This window comes from Mesoplodon bidens (assembly GCF_964165515.1).
Source record: "Mesoplodon bidens genome assembly, chromosome: 5".
Taxonomy (NCBI): domain Eukaryota; kingdom Metazoa; phylum Chordata; class Mammalia; order Artiodactyla; family Ziphiidae; genus Mesoplodon; species Mesoplodon bidens.
Genome location: NC_138161.1, coordinates 48615894 through 48632077, shown reverse-complemented (window position 1 = coordinate 48632077; position 16184 = coordinate 48615894). Strand labels below are relative to the sequence as shown.

At 39.2% G+C, this 16184-nt stretch overlaps 1 protein-coding gene across 3 annotated transcripts in view; it reads right to left on the bottom strand.

Annotated features, from left to right (window-relative positions):
* The window catches only part of TMEM45A (transmembrane protein 45A), an 89644-nt gene that overhangs the window by 21430 nt on the left and 52030 nt on the right, over positions 1-16184 (bottom strand). For all 3 annotated transcript variants that reach the window (XM_081234276.1, XM_081234277.1, XM_081234275.1), the window contains exons 2-4: positions 9017-9208; positions 7311-7523; positions 5797-5981 (exon numbers count right to left, since the gene is read on the bottom strand). In XM_081234276.1, the coding sequence (XP_081090402.1) occupies positions 5797-5981; positions 7311-7523; positions 9017-9206 (588 nt within the window). In that variant the 5' untranslated portion in view covers positions 9207-9208. The remainder of the gene's footprint in view (positions 1-5796; positions 5982-7310; positions 7524-9016; positions 9209-16184) is intronic.

Here is a 16184-nt window from a genome sequence, read left to right as displayed (position 1 = left end):
ATTCTCCCTTTGGGCCCCCAAGACAGAATCAACCTGCTGCCACCTTGATTCTTAGTTCCATCTCCCAGAACAGTGAAGCATAAATTTCCATTGTTTTAAGTCTTCCTGCTTGTGGGAATTTGTGACTGCAGCCCTAGGACACTAATACAAGAAGGAGCTAAGGCTGAAATAAGCAGAAGAGTATCAACTGTCCTAAAGCGCAAGCCTGGACACACTGGTGACTCTCATCCATCTTTCAAACCCCAACTCAAGTTTACCTTCTTCTGGAAGTTTTCTCAACCCTCTTCCTATGGAATTAATATCTCCTCAAGGCATGAGGTATTTTCAGGTTGGAATATTTCATTCGAGCAACAGTCTCATGAGACATCAGTTCTATTTTTTATTTGAGGAATCTTAAGCACACAGAATAGCTAGTCTATGGTCATGTGATTAATATGGTAGATCCAGAATTCAGACCCAGGTCTGCCTGACCTGGAGGCTCACAGACTTCTCCCTCCATGCCATAGTCACAACTCTTTTTCGGAGCTTCCAAAATGAAATCTCTCAGTCATCATCAATTTTACCAAAGTATTTACTGTTTTACACCAGGAAAAGAGAAACCTTGAGCACCCTCTACTGCTAATCTCACTGGGATCCTCAGAGCCTAATATACTGAACGCTAAATATTTCACTGAAGGCCACTGTGAAGCCTGTGAACAGAGTTAACAGATGTGATTATACTGAAAGCCATAGAAACGTTTGGAAAGTCACTTCAGGCTAAACCCAAGTAAATTAGGAAAGCTGAAAATTAAGGTCAGATAATGCCACAACCCATTAAATTTTCCTTTAAATGTAAAAGTTAGTCACTATTCTTTCATCTGCTGTCCTAATTTCCTTCCTAATATAAAATTCCAAGAAAAAAAGGTCTGAAAAAGAATTTTTTTCTTGCTATATCTTATATGTCACTCCTGAACATCTGTTTTTGACTAGTTTAAGCTTCATTAGTATCACATTTAAAATGTAAATAATTATCTTCTCTAATAGGCATCCAGCCAGGGCCCATTACCTATAGGTTAGTTTGACTTTCCTAGTGTTTTCTTTCTTATTTTCCAGTCACTTATTTCAACACTATAAGCCTAAGCAAGTGTTTGATCTACCATATCAGACCTCAGACCACTGCTGCTTAGTTGGGTCTTTTTGTCATTTTCAAATGAACTTTTATAGTTCTTAAAGATAAGACAAGGCTGGGTTTTAGTTTGGGCTTAGAGATCTGGGGATCATGGGAGTTGCTGGTGCAGTTAGTGGAGCTGGGAGGTACAGCTGAAGCAATTGTCCAACGTCTTGAGAAGCAAAGGCAGCAGGTGTGTCTTCCTCATTTCCTGATTCTCTCTGCACTATGGCTCTGACAACGAAGGGTGGGAATTTGGGAATGACAAAGCGCAAAAGTGAGCTTTAGAAATATTGTCCCACACACAGTCTCAGAAAACATGATTCATGGAATAAATGGACCCAAGGGATTTTTTTTTCTTTTTTAAATTGCATCATGGTTAGGTTTTTGAGAAAATATATTTGGCTGTAATGTGGTTTAGGAAAGAAAACATTTTTATAGGTTGGGAGGGGAATTCCCTCCAGGTTTGTCTATTACCTAATTATTTATAGATGAGTTATTTTAAAAATGGCCACTGTGAGCATTTGCCTCATTCAGTTCACCTCTCCATACTTATGGTTCCAAGAATCTAGGTGTACCTTTTCTCTAATATGTCTATATACTGTTTAAGTGCTAGTATTGTGCTTAATATTAACCATGTATGGAGAAGTAGCGAGAGAAAAAAATATGGTGAAAAGGACATCACAATGTAATAGTATTAGCTTGAGATGGAGTTTGGGGCATAAACATTCATAGCAACAAAACATGGAAGCATAATAAATTCACCTAAGTCCCTGAAACATTTTTGTTTCAGAGGAATCTAACAGGGAGGGGGCGGGGGAGGAGATGTACTATGGCTAAAGCTTCATTTCCTGCCAGTGTGTGTGTTTGCATTGGTATGAAATATTCATTTTCCTTTAAGTCCCAAATGTTACTTAGTCTGGCTGCCAGGTAAAGAAAGATACTAGTCTAGACATAATCATGGCTGGAAAATTTTTAAAATAATCTCAGATTTATGCCCCAAGACTTTAACCTCATATCTCTTCCTTAGAAAAGCTCCTGGGGAAATGTGAAAAGATTATTTCTCTGCCAAAAGGGACAAAATTAAGCCAACCTATTCTCAGTTGTGACAGCCCACAGCTTCCTCCCTCAGATATTTAATTAATCATTAATTATTAATGGAACTCAAATTAGTTTCATTAATTCTGCTCTTACCTTTATTATTCTTTTCTTCAACTCTCTTTGGGTTTCCCCTTTTATCTTTTTTTAAAATAAATTTATTTATTAGTTATTCTTGGCTGCATTGGTTCTTTGTTGCTGCACACGGCTTTCTCTAGTTGCAGTGCACGGGCTTCTCTTTGCAGTGGCTTCTCTTGTTGCGGAGCTCGGGCTCTAGGTGCGTGGGCTTCAGTAGTTGCGGCTCGTGGGCTCTAGAATGCAGGCTCAGTAGTTGTGGCGCACGGGCTTAGTTGCTCCGTGGCATGTGGGACCTTCCCAGATCAGGGCTCGAATCCGTGTCCCCTATATTTGCAGGCAGTTTCTTAACCACTGCACCACCGGGGAAGCCCTCCCCTTTTTTCCTACTTTCTAACTTCTTTATTTGAATATTTAGCTGTTTAAGAAACTTGATTTAGTAAATATATGTAGAATCTTCAACACAGCAAAGACAGAATATACTTTCTTTTCAAATACATGGAACATTTACTACCACTGACATTGGGCTATGTCCCAAAGGAAGTCCCAACACATTTCAAAGAGAACACATACAAAGCAATTGAATTGAAAATAAATAATAAAAAGAAAAAATATTTTTGGAAACTGAAAAGTGCTCTCCTAAATAACTCATAAATTAAAAAGAAAAGCACATAGAAAATGCAACATTCAAAATTGCCCAAGAGAATAAAGACACAGACCTACTAGGGAATGGACTTGAGGATACGGGGAGGGAAAAGGGTAAGCTGTGACAAATGAGAGAGTGGCATGGACATATATACACTACCAAATGTAAAATAGATAGCTAGTGGGAAGCAGCCGCATGGCACAGGGAGATCAGCTCGGTGCTTTGTGACCACCTAGAGGGGTGGGATAGGGAGGGGGAAGGGAGGGAGACGCAAGAGGGAAGAGATATGGGAACACATGTATATGTATAACTGATTCACTTTGCTATAAAGCAGAAACTAACACACCATTGTAAAGCAATTATACTCCAATAAAGATGTTAAAAAAAAAATTGCCCAAGAGTGAAAGCTACCACACACCAAATCTCATGGGTGGTAGCTACAGTAGTGTATAGAAGAAATTCTATAGCCTTAGGTGTATTTATTTAAAAACAAGAAAAACTGAAAATAAGTGAACATTCAACTCAAAAAACTAGAAGGGGAGAAGCAGAATACAGCCTCATGACATTAAAGAAAAAATTGAAAATAAGGAGAAATTGACAAATCCATAACTGTAAGATAAAATTTTAACAGACCTCTATCAGAAAGTGAAAGATCAAATGGATGGAAAGCAATTACGAGTAGAGAATATGTAAACATATAACTAAAAAGAGTTCCAAGAACCTGGTTTTATCCCCATATCAAGAGGAACCCTTCGGGCTTCCCTGGTGGCGCAGTGGTTGAGAGTCCGCCTGCCGATGCAGGGGACACGGGTTTGTGCCCCGGTCCGGGAAGATCCCGCATGCCGCGGAGCGGCTGGGCCCGTGAGCCATGGCCGCTGGGCCTGTGCGTCTGAAGCCTGTGCTCCACAACGGGAGAGGCCACAACAGTGAGAGGCCCGCATACCGCAAAAAAAAAAAAAGAAAAAAAAAAGAGGAACCCTTCAATTTCCTTTTAGCTCCCCTGGAGCCAAAGAACCAACTGCCATGTCTACCCTAGACCTGGAGCCCGCAGGCCTGCAGCCCAGCTCTACTCTGGCTATGCATTTCTATTCTGTGTCTGGCCCACAGGTGGCTTGCACTATTTTTGTGTTGTTTAATTGCAACTACATATTTTTTTTTACTCTCTTACTTTCATTTATTTTTCTCTTCTTTTGATTTCTTTTTTATTTTATAGGTATTTTTGATAGTTTATGTGTCATTGCTATATGTTTGAAGCAGAAGAGATACACTGAAGCACAAACTCACTGTGTCATCTTGACCAGAAGTTATCACTTTAAAAATTTTTTTAATTTATTTTTAGTTTTGAATCAGCAATATATGTACATAGCAAAACATTCCAATCAAGAGATACAGAATGCATAATCATGTTTTACATGCCATTCTATTTCACTTCCCAACAGATGATAAATAATCTCACAGAACAACTTCTGTATACCAGCCGGTTATATTCACCGATTATCAATTTGATCACATGATAAGGTATTTGTTATTTTTTCTATATCATTTTTCCTTCAAAATAAACCCTGGGCTGCACTGGTGGCGCAGTGGTTGAGAATCTGCCTGCCAATGCAGGGGACACGGGTTCGAGCCCTGGTCTGGGAAGATCCCACATGCTGCGGAGCAACTGGGCCCGTGAGCCACAACTACTGAGCCTGCGTGTCTGGAGCCTGTGCTCCGCAACAAGAGAGGGCGCGACAGTGAGAGGCCCGTGCACCACGATGAATAGTGGCCCCCACTCGCTGCAACTGGAGAAAGCCCTCGCACAGCAACGAAGACCCAGCACAGCCAAAAATAAATAAATAAATATTTTACAAAATAAAAATAAAAATAAGCCCTGAATCTAGTCCCCTCTTTACTAGCCTCTGCTCCAACAGCCTTTCTAGTCCCCCATAAGCTTAAATATCACATCTTTCCTAGCCATGATGCTTTGACCATGATGTTTCTCTTCCTCTTGCCTACCAGTGCTTTCTTACCACTCCTCGCTGAAATGCAAATCCTTGGAATAACCTCATCCCAAATCCCTGCACTTTAGTGACTAAAAATCTCTAAGAAATCTTCCCTGATTAAACCACATTCACCTTTCATCCCAGACTTTCTTTACATCTATATATGTATGTTGAATTATGATTTATCAGTCTCTATAAAGTATATGTTCACTGATTGGAATACATGTTTTCAACACTCCAACGTTAGGGAGTCAACAGTAAAATGGAAAGTGCCTGGGATGTGGAGTCAGACAGACCCACATTTAGGTGCTAGCTCCATTACTGTGTGATCCTGGGAAAGTAACTCGGTCTCTCTGAGTCTTCTTTGTCAGTAAATTGGGGATGATAATACCTAACGTCCAAGTCATCATGAGGACAAAATGAAACAATGTGCGTGTAAAAGTCCCATACAGTGGCTGGCACATAGTTGTTTCTCAATACATAATAATTTCCTCCCTTTCCTGCCTTCCATATGTTTCTTGAACTTATCACCCATTAGGCTTTAAGCTGCTTTAGCATCAGGAACTGCTTCCAGCTAAAAGCACTGGCTCAGAGTTCCTACAAAATGGATACTCAGGTGTATGATGAAAATGTACACACCCAACCTCCTTCCCTGCTGCTCTATCACTGCTCCCACCAGGGCCACCGGACCGCTCAAAGAAACATCACCTCTCAAAGGTCCACATTCTCACTACCAGCAGCACATCAGAAGGAAGTCTCGGGGTTCTAGAGCAAAAAACCCACCAATCAAAGAGAGAAGGTTATCAGTGGAGACACCAGGTACATTAATTGGAGGCCCAACTCACCTGCCAGAACCAGCTTCCCTGAAGTAGGAAAAAGCTTATCCGCAGAAGTTCCACAGTTATATTGGTCAGTATGAAGAGCTCCAAGAAGGCAATCAGGCCTGTCAAAAAGATGACCAAGACCAGAAGCTTGTGCACAAAGATGTCCAGCATTTCCCGACCATGAGTGTGATTGTAGAAGACAAAACCTGATATAGGGAGAAAAAATAGTTTGTCTTTTTCAATGAAACTACCTACTGTTTCTCTCTCTCTCTCTCCCTCTCGACACACAACTTTACAAACACACATTTCTTTGTCCGAAATAACAGGTGCCCACTGCTTCCCATAATAATGGAAACCTCTACCATTTTTGGAGTCACCAGTACCTCTTTAGGATGGAATCTTTGAAATCTCCTTTTCCCTTCCCCAACCTTTATTCTCTCCTCCAATATGTCATGACATTTTCAACCAACTATATTTCATAGCACCTTTTATGCAAAAGGATGAATAATAAGCATGATGAGGATAGGGCAGCAGGAGTCAGGGTGAATAGGCAGAGGAATGAGACAAAGCCTCGCCTTAAGGAATTCAGTCCACTGGAGGCAGCAGATATACACACAAATCATAAAAGTGCACTTTGATGGGTATGACAAGACTTTCTGGAAGCTCCCAAGAAGTAGTAGCTAGCTACATTTTTTAATCCCATGGACAGATTCCGGCTTCAGCTTCATTCTTTTCATTCGGATGAGGAGGAAAGGATGTTCATTCAAAATATGGTAACATCCTGAGATAATGAGAATCATCCTTAGTTGCTGGCGCCCAGCTTTTATCTAGCTCTTGTTTTCAAAGAGTGTTTGGCAAAAGCTCTTACCTTTAGACATGGGAGGCAAGGTGGATGTTAGGAAATGACTGCCTCCTGATAACTGGGGGCTTTTTCAGTTCTATGATCAATCTATCCTTTCCATATGAAATAAATGAAAACAAATCATTAAATACTTGTTTTCAGTGTTTCCTCATACAGTAACAGGGAGGCCAACTGAACAAAAAAAGGTTAGGACCTCATTTTTCTGTGACTGAATTTTTTGGACCCTGCTTATCATGTAATGGTGGAGTTTTACTATATCAATATTAAAAAGGCTAGTTTGTAGGCATGGAAGCTATTCTGCTGTGAGTGGTCTCCTCGTTTGAGGATATATATGCTTCACTACTCTGAGCTCAGTTTCACATGTTAAAGATGGAAATAATGATAATCTCCAGGATAAACCAGAGATAAATAGCCATGGTAGGTGGTTCTTTAAGACAGATGTGAAATGTGAATAAAACACATTGAATGATTATGCTTGTCTAGCTGTACTAAATGAGTCAGTAGGGAAGGAGAAACTTGGGCATCCTGTCTAGGACATCTCAATAGCTCACTATGGCCCAAACAGATGGTCCTGTGGATCAAGGCTGCACCAGGACACTAAAGGAGTATTATTGTAAAGGGCTAGATAAATGTCCAACAATAGTGAAAGGTATATGAAAATACTCATACTTACCCTCCACAAATAAGGCATTTGCTAACATTAACTTGGTAAAGGAGGCAGGAAGTGACCTGATGGTGGAACATAAGATGTTTGTCACACCCAGCAGCCCAAAGAAGAAGTACATGGTAAAATGATGCCAGCTCAGGAGCTGGACCCACTGGCCCTCTTTGTAGTCATATAAGGTCAGGTGCGGTCCTCCAGGAATAAATTGTTCTCCAAGCATGCCTACAGAGGGACATATCACACTTTAAGCAATCTTTCCATAACTTTATTGAGAAAGCAGGAAGATGCAGAAGGATCAGCCTACTGCTTAGTCCAATATAGTGTCCTTTTATGACATGGATTCATCTTTCGGGGCTGTTCCCTAACAGCTGAGCACTGGTTCTTTAGGCTGGTTTAGAGCTTCAAATACTGGTTTGGATAATCACTTTTAGTCAAAGATAGCCAATTTAGTCAAACAGCTATTTCAGATCTTCAAAGCTAATGATCTTGGGCCTCCCTGGTGGCGCAGTGGTTGAGAGTCCGCCTGCCGATACAGGGGATACGGGTTCGTGCCCCAGTCCGGGAGAATCCCATATGCCGCAGAGCGGCTGGGCCCGTGAGCCATGGCCGCTAAGCCTGCGCATCCGGAGCCTGTGCTCCGCAACGGGAGAGGTCACAACAGTGAGAGGCCCGCGTACCGCAAAAAAAAAAAAAAGCTAATGATCTTAGTTCCACTGAGTTCCCTGATCAGTTCCACTGATGGTCTTAGTTCCTATTTTAATTTAATGACTAGATAAATCCTGAGTAATTTTGGATTTAGATTTGTGAGATTAGTTCTATGGCATCTGATTACTTCCTTCTTACACACTATGTCTTTGGGTAGGGAGTTGTGCTTGGTTCAGGATTAAAATGCTAGAGTTCAGCTTCTCCCCAATTAAGGATAACCGAGAAAGCACAGACAGATACAGCATAGAGTCTAGTCAGTTACACAAACATTTAAGCTTTCTTGAAGATACTGCTTTATTTATTAATCTATAGAATTTGGCAATGAAATTCCTCTCTTTGTAAATGGTTGCTCTGTAGTTGTATGGCCATGGCAAAGACCTATCACCATGAACAAAGCATGAAGAAATCCAAAGGAAAATTAGGAAGTTTTCCCTTTCATAACGGAAAGGCTGAAGTGGAACTTTAAAAACACAGAACATTTTTACAGAATCATAGAGCCAATGGAAAGGCCTTACAATCATCTGGCCCAACCTCCCTCTCTAATTTAGTAATCACACAAAGAGGATGAGTGCAGGAGATAAGTTTTCTTCAGCCTGACCGTCTGGACAGCCTATCAGCAATGATTTATTATTGAAGCCTTCCCATAATCATTTGATTATTTTGGTGTCATTTTGAAAAATGGTTTCTGATAGAGTTTACTCTTTCAGGCATCAGAATAATTGATATAAAATTATTTTAAAGGCTCCAACTACTTCTATAAAGGAAATTCACCTTGAATGGGCAGGCAAGTAAATTGCTATGACTAACTGATTAAGGAATAGCCCTTTGTATAAACATGAAGTATCACCTTCTAGTAAATTATATCAGATAGAAATTATAATTAGAATAGGTATTAGGGTATTTTTGAATAAAAATTTTATTTTAGCAATTTCTTGTTTTGATATTGAATCTTCTCTTTGCACGTGAAAATACACCAAAAAGCAGACAGAACACAGAAAAGGATCACTCACCAGTTAAAGCCATTCCAGTTATTATGATTCCCTCCAAAATTTCTACTCGATGGAATAATACTTTGGAATCAAGGTAGGAAATCCGCTTGTGCTTTTTGAAGGCATATTTCAGAATGCACTTTGTTGTCCACCAAATCCCCAAGATAAAGAAGAAGGTTCCAGGGAGAGCATGGCCTTTGAAATTCCCCATGACTACCAAAATAAGAACATATAGAAGATGAAGACATTTCATTTCCAGAATTTAGCCAAAACATCGCTTATTCCAGTAAAGTACACTATCTTCTAATGATGATGGATACACCTCTGAGTCAGAGGATCCAGTATTACTGTCGACAGTGGTAGATCCATTACAATATCAACAATACCAAAAAGAGGAAAAATCCACATTCGTTGAACACTTACCTTGTTCTAGGCACTGTGTTAAGTGTTTTACATGTGATCTCTAATCTAATTTTCACAACATACCCATGAAGGAGGGGTTAAGTCACATTTTCAATTGGGATTCAGGTTTAGAGAAGTGAAATGACTTACCTAAATCTCACAACTATTTTTGAAAAGTTTCATTGTTTTTAACGGAGCTCAAAAGATCTATTAAAAATGATAGTGTGTACTCAACCAACACTTACACTTTAAGCATATTTGAAAGAAAGTAACAGGAAAGTTTTACCTTTATGCTTAAAACTTGAAATTATATGAAATTGCCTACAAAAAATTTTAAGTAGGTAATTTCAAAGTAGCAAGCATCAAGTGTGTGGAAGAGACCATTAGTGCTCATCAAGTATCTGTGTACTCTTCCACGCACTTTTCCCAGCCTCTTCTCCATTTGAATCAGAACCACGTTTCTAGTTCTGGCCAATGGACTGTGGCATTTGTCACTTCCAGGCTGAGTCAGTTAAGAGACTATATGGCTCCTTTAACTCTCTTTTCCCATGCTTTGGCAACCTTGGCATGGCATATCGGCAACATAGAAGACAGTCAACTAGCCTGCATCAGATTTTTGCAAGAAGCAACCCTTTATTGTGTTAAGTCATTAAAATGTTGAGGTTTAACAGCTTAACCCAGCCTATCCAGAGCGATACCAAGCCAAATCAATTTGAAAATTCTGTTTACACTATTGCTACATGATCGAGCAATAAAAAACAGAAATATCCTCCTTCTTTTTTGGTCAGTGCTATAGAAAACCACTTTTGAATTATATGAGTTTTGAATTATGTGAGCAGCCCTTTCTTCAAACATATTGTACCAGCTACAGAATAACAAAAAGAGAGTTCAGAATCATCCCTGTGGATCAGAGTAGGGCAGATGCAGGAGAACTCATGAAAGGGGATTTCAGGGTTCCCCCTGGCCCAGAAGAGTTTTATCTCCTTGGGTGGGTACTGGACCTCTCAGTTCAGGGCAGATCCCTCTGAGCTACTTCCACATCCCTCTGACACACTGTGAAGATTCAAGGGGGAACTATGAAGCTGACTCAAACACTAAAAGTCTCTTAAATCTCCAATTGAGATCCCAAATGGACATTTCAGCACACCCCTGAATCATCCATACCATCCAAGAGACTCTGACTCAATGTATCACACAGTGCTAAGAGCAGCTTCTTATCCTAACTCTGACTCTGTTAGAGGTATGGTTTGGACTATGTCCCTTAAGCTCTCTGAGCCTTGGCTCTTAATTAATAAAGAAAGAGATGGCCTAGATGACACCTGGAGTTCCTTCCTGCTCTAACAGATTCTGTGATTCATTATCTTAACCACCATCTTTATCATAGTGTTACTGAGTCCTCTTATTTGTCTTGGCTTAGACAACCACATGAAATTGAAAAATGCTTCTACATGGGATTGAAAAGTACATCTCGACTGTAAATTTTTTGAACTTTTCTGGAAAAGAATTTTATATGTTCTAAGGAACCTTAAAAATTTTACATTCCTTGGTACAGGAAATCCACTTCCAGGACTTTATCCTAAAGATCTAACCAGAAATACAGGCACCAAATTAGAAACAATATATATGTCTAAAATTAGGAGATAGGGGATATATTTAGTAAAAAAAAAAAAAAAAAAAAAAAAAACAGGATTTTTTAAAAACTGAGGAGAGGGGACTTTGGATTCAGGTTGACTAGATCTGAATCCCAACTTTACCATTTACCGCTACATGACTTTGGGAAAGTTATTTAACCTCTCATGCCTTAGTTTCCTCTTCTGTAAAATGAGACAAATTTAAAATTAAAATGAGTTATTCCAAAGCAAATAACCCACAGTATTATTAAACAAGCTCATGTTATCCTCAACCCATCTCAAACTATGAAAGTAAAACAAGAGTAAAACCAGATGAGCAATTCTACTTGGATACCAATTGCAGAAAAGCAAGAAGCACCTATACAATTCACTTAGCAATCATTTGTGTACTGCCTATAACATTTCTCCTGCTGTTGTCTTAGAGTGTTACTAGAATCTTCAGGGGTTATTTAACTCCTTGACTGCAATTAAAGGATAAGCTCCTTGGGCTTCCCTGGTGGCGCAGTGGTTGAGAGTCCGCCTGCCGATGCAGGGGACGCGGGTTCGTGCCCTGGTCCGGGAAGATCCCACATGCTGCGGAGCGGCTGGGCCCGTGAGCCATGGCCGCTGAGCCTGCGCGTCTGGAGCCTGTGCTCCGCAACGGGAGAGGCCCGCGTACAGCAAAAAAAAAAAACTACACAAAACAAACAAACCAAAAAAACCTAAAAGGGTCTTTAAAGCCAGATAATAGAGAAACTTAAATGCCAGGTTAATAAGTTTAAACTTTATTCCATGGACAATAAGAAGCAACTGAATGGTTTGAGAAAAAAAAAAAAGGATATATCAGAGATATGCATCAGACCCCTTAAACCCTTCCACAATATAAGAATCTAATTTCTATTTAAAGATGTCCAGCAAAGGGGACTCCTCCAGCTCCTTCAGTACCTCATTCTGGTGACATTCAAATCTCACTCTCCATTAGCCTTGCCTCATAGCCAACTTGAATCTCTTGTATGTCCCAGGGAAGATCCACATTCATCAGTCTTGACAAACTGCTTCAGCAAAACTGTGACTTCCAAACTCGGTATTCTACTACCCACTCCCTTCCCAGAAGAGAAAGCTATATCACTCTGCTTCAGGGCAGAGGTGCAGGCACCCTGTGGCCTAGACTCACTTACTAAGCAATGTACAGCCAAAATGCAGTGACCACACCTGAATCAATAGTGTTGACACATTCATCTGCATCACACCTTCTAAAGAAGGAGTTGCTGTTATCAAGAGCTCTATCCATAATGATATCTGGATGCCTATCTACAGAGAACACTCTGTAGCCCAGTTCTATCCTTTGGGGACATGAGGTCAAATCAGAATCATTTTAGCCAGATCCCTATGTGATTCACATGCACATTAAAACTAGAAACACTAGTCTAGGGCAAAATTTCTCTACAGCGGCACTATTAACATTTCATGCCCATAATTCTTTGTTGTGTGAGACTGGACTGTGCTTTCCAAAATGTTTAGCAACATCCCTGGCCTCTACATACTAGATTATGGCAGCGCTCTTCCGCCAGTTGTGACAGTCAAAGATATCTACATATATTGATAAATATCCCCTGAGGGGCTAAATCAGAGCCCCTTCCCAAATAAGAAGTACTGGTTTACAAGACCCTTGGTCAAAACCCCTTAACATAAAAAGATTTTTTTTCTTTTCTCTTGGGAAAAAGAGAAATGTAACAAGTTTAGCTGTTAACTACCGTATCAAAGCAAGTCCAAATAGATTATGTGCACCTACTCAAAATGGATTAAAGACCTAAATGCAAGGCCAGACACTGTAAAACTCCTGGAGGAAAACAGAGGCAGAACACTCTATGACATAAATCACAGCAAGATCCTTTTGGACCCACCTCCTAGAGAAATGGAAATAAAAACAAAGATAAACAAATGGGACCTAATGAAACTTAAAAGCTTTTGCACAGCAAAGAAAACCATAAACAAGACCAAAAGCCAACCCTCAGAATGGGAGAAAATATTTGCAAATGAAGCAACTGACAAAGGATTAATCTCTAAAATATACAAGCAGCTTATGCAGCTCAATACCAAAAAAAACAAACAACCCAATCCAAAAATGGGCAGAAGACCTTAAGTAGACACTTCTCCAAAGAAGATATACAGATTGCCAACAAACACATGAAAGGATGCTCAACATCACTAATGATAAGAGAAATGCAAATCAAAACTACAATGAGGTATCACCTCACACAGGTCAGAATGGCCATCATCAAAAAATCTACAAACAATAAATGCTGGAGAGGGTGTGGAGAAAAGGGAACACTCTTGCACTGTTGGTGGGAATGTAAATTGATACAGCCACTACGGAGAACAGTATGGAGGTTCCTTAAAGAACTAAAAGTAGAACTACCATATGACCCAGCAATCCCACTACTGGGCATATACCCTGAGAAAACCATAATTCAAAAAGAGTCATGTACCAAAATGTTCATTGCAGCTCTATTTACAATAGCCAGGACATGGAAGCAACCTAAGTGTCCATCAACAGATGAATGGATAAAGAAGATGTGGCACATATATACAATGGAATATTACTCAGCCAAAAAAAGAAACAAAATTGAGTTATTTGTAGTGAGGTGGATGGACCTAGAGTCTTTCATACAGAGTGAAGTAAGTCAGAAATAGAAAAACAAATACCGTATGCTAACACATATATATGGAATCTAAAAAAAAAAAAGTGGTCATGAAGAACCTAGGGGCAGGATGGGAATAAAGGTGCAGACCTACTAGAGAACGGACTTGAGGATATGGGGAGGGGGAAGGGGAAGATGGGACAAAGTGAGAGAGTTGCATGGACACATATACACTACCAAATGTAAAACCAATAGCTAGTGGGAAGCAGCAGCATAGCACAGGGAGATCAGCTCAGTGCTTTGTGACCACCTAGAGGGGTGGGATAGGGAGGGTGGGAGGGAGGGAGATGCAAGAGGGAGGGGATATGGGGACATATGTATATGTATAGCTGGTTCACTTTGTTATAAAGCAGAAACTAACACACCATTGTAAAGCAATTATACTCCAATAAAGATGTTAAAATATATATATTTTCTGTGCTTCATGTTGTCTTTGTCAGATGTTCGATTACTGAAGAAAAACTGAGTCTTAATATTGAGAGCTAAGGTTTTTTTATAACATGTAACTTTCTGTATTTGCCTTTGAAATCTTTTTATTGTCACTGTGGTTAAATGGGTAACTATTATTTCACAGTGACCTCTGCTCCTATTAAATCAAGTGTTCTAAACCTCTTGACATTTTTTACAAACTTCTCAAAACCAAACTCTAAATGAAGTTTTTTTGATTTGGACCTAACTTTGGGATTTTCCAGAGGCCCCCTGTAAAATCTGGAAGGATTTGTTCTCTCAAAAGAGAAGTGTTAAACTAATTAGGCTTGTTTGATATGTTAAATTACATGGAAATAAGAAGTGATATGAAACGTTCTTTAGATTATATTGTATAATATATTATACAATATATACCTATAATATATTGTATGGGTGTATGTTACTATTATAAGTAGTCCAAAAATCATATAAAATCTGACATTCCCAGTATGTTATCAGTCATAATTCCAGCTATCATCTTAAAATGTTGTATGTCTCATAAATAACTGAATTTCCTTGTCAATTAAATTATAATGAATTCTCATCAGAACTTTAACCATGGCCATGTTTAAGTCTTCTGGCATTCACAGAAAGTTACTGTATTATTCTGATGCTTTCCTGAAAGCTTTAACAAGCAGCTATGATCCAAAATTGCTGTGTCTTTAAAGAGATTTATGGAAAAGACCTTGACAAGTACTCTAGAATACAGGTTTCTGATAACTCTAAGATCATACCATTGAACTAAGTAAGTATTTCCAGAATTGTTATGGAGAAACTGATTGATTCATAAAACTGCTAACCCAAGGTCAAGCAGAACAATTACATAGGACTGAATGAACTGATGAGAATTATAATTTTCTGACTTTTTTCTTTGAAACATTGCCAGTTCATTAATGTTTTGTTTTTCCAGATTTAAGAAAAACTTTTTTGCTTTTCTATCAAACTATTTATAACTTAACAGCAACTTGGTAAATTATATCTTTGTAAACAGAATTTTCTCCCTACCTGATCCCTCAAGAATTCAGAAGTTCTTATTGAGTATTCTTATTTTCATGGCAATATAGTTATTTGCATAGACTCAGTGAGAATCTGTTTTCCTTAGAACAGAACACAGTGGGAAATATTGGTTATATTACCAAGACTCTGACTGCAATGTTACATTTGAGAATGATACTCATAGACTCAGACATAACCAGACGGTTTTAAGAAACTAAGGTTGAATTTATGGAGCCAATAAAACCTCCCTTCAGAAAACTACTAGGTAAATCTTGTTTATAGGGTTCCCAGCCTAACCAATGAGTATGGAAAGTCATCTCCTAGCAGATCCAGAACCTCATGACATCTTAGACCACAGGAAGAGAGGAATTTACCTAAATCTATAGGCATTGCAAGTGAGTCCTTGGCTTGGCTTCCAGAATAATCTCATATTCTTTATCAAAAATTCTAGCAAAACAGACTGAAAAAAGCTTACATGATCAATCTCTATTCTTGCTGCATTTATGTAAATAATCAGACCAAGTTTAACGAAATTAGACTTATTTGGCAAACCAATTAGTCTTATTATGACTATCTTTGGTAAAAATGGGGGTGATTGTAGAGAGAAAAACAGTGTTTCAATGGAAAACTATAACACCCCTTTGTGGACCTTGGATTCTAGCCCTGTTCACTGTCACTAAGGTTTTGTTATTTACCTGTGAACTGGAGTGCATCCCAAATTCTTTTAGTTTCCTCCAATATCTGGCCACAACTCTCCAAACTAACATCTCCAAGTTTTCTCCCACCCTTCTGACTTGTAATCACTAAGAAATAAAACTGCCCTTTTCCCAAAACCGTATAAGCTGAAGCTGGACACCTCTATATAAACAGAAATATCACAACAGCTCATGTATGGACAAGCTTCATGCCTGTTGCTGTGTGGATCACTCAGAAAGTTTACTGGAACACACCTGATGACATCCCCAGAGACATTCAAACTGCAAAAGATGCTTTGATCCCAATATCTAGAAA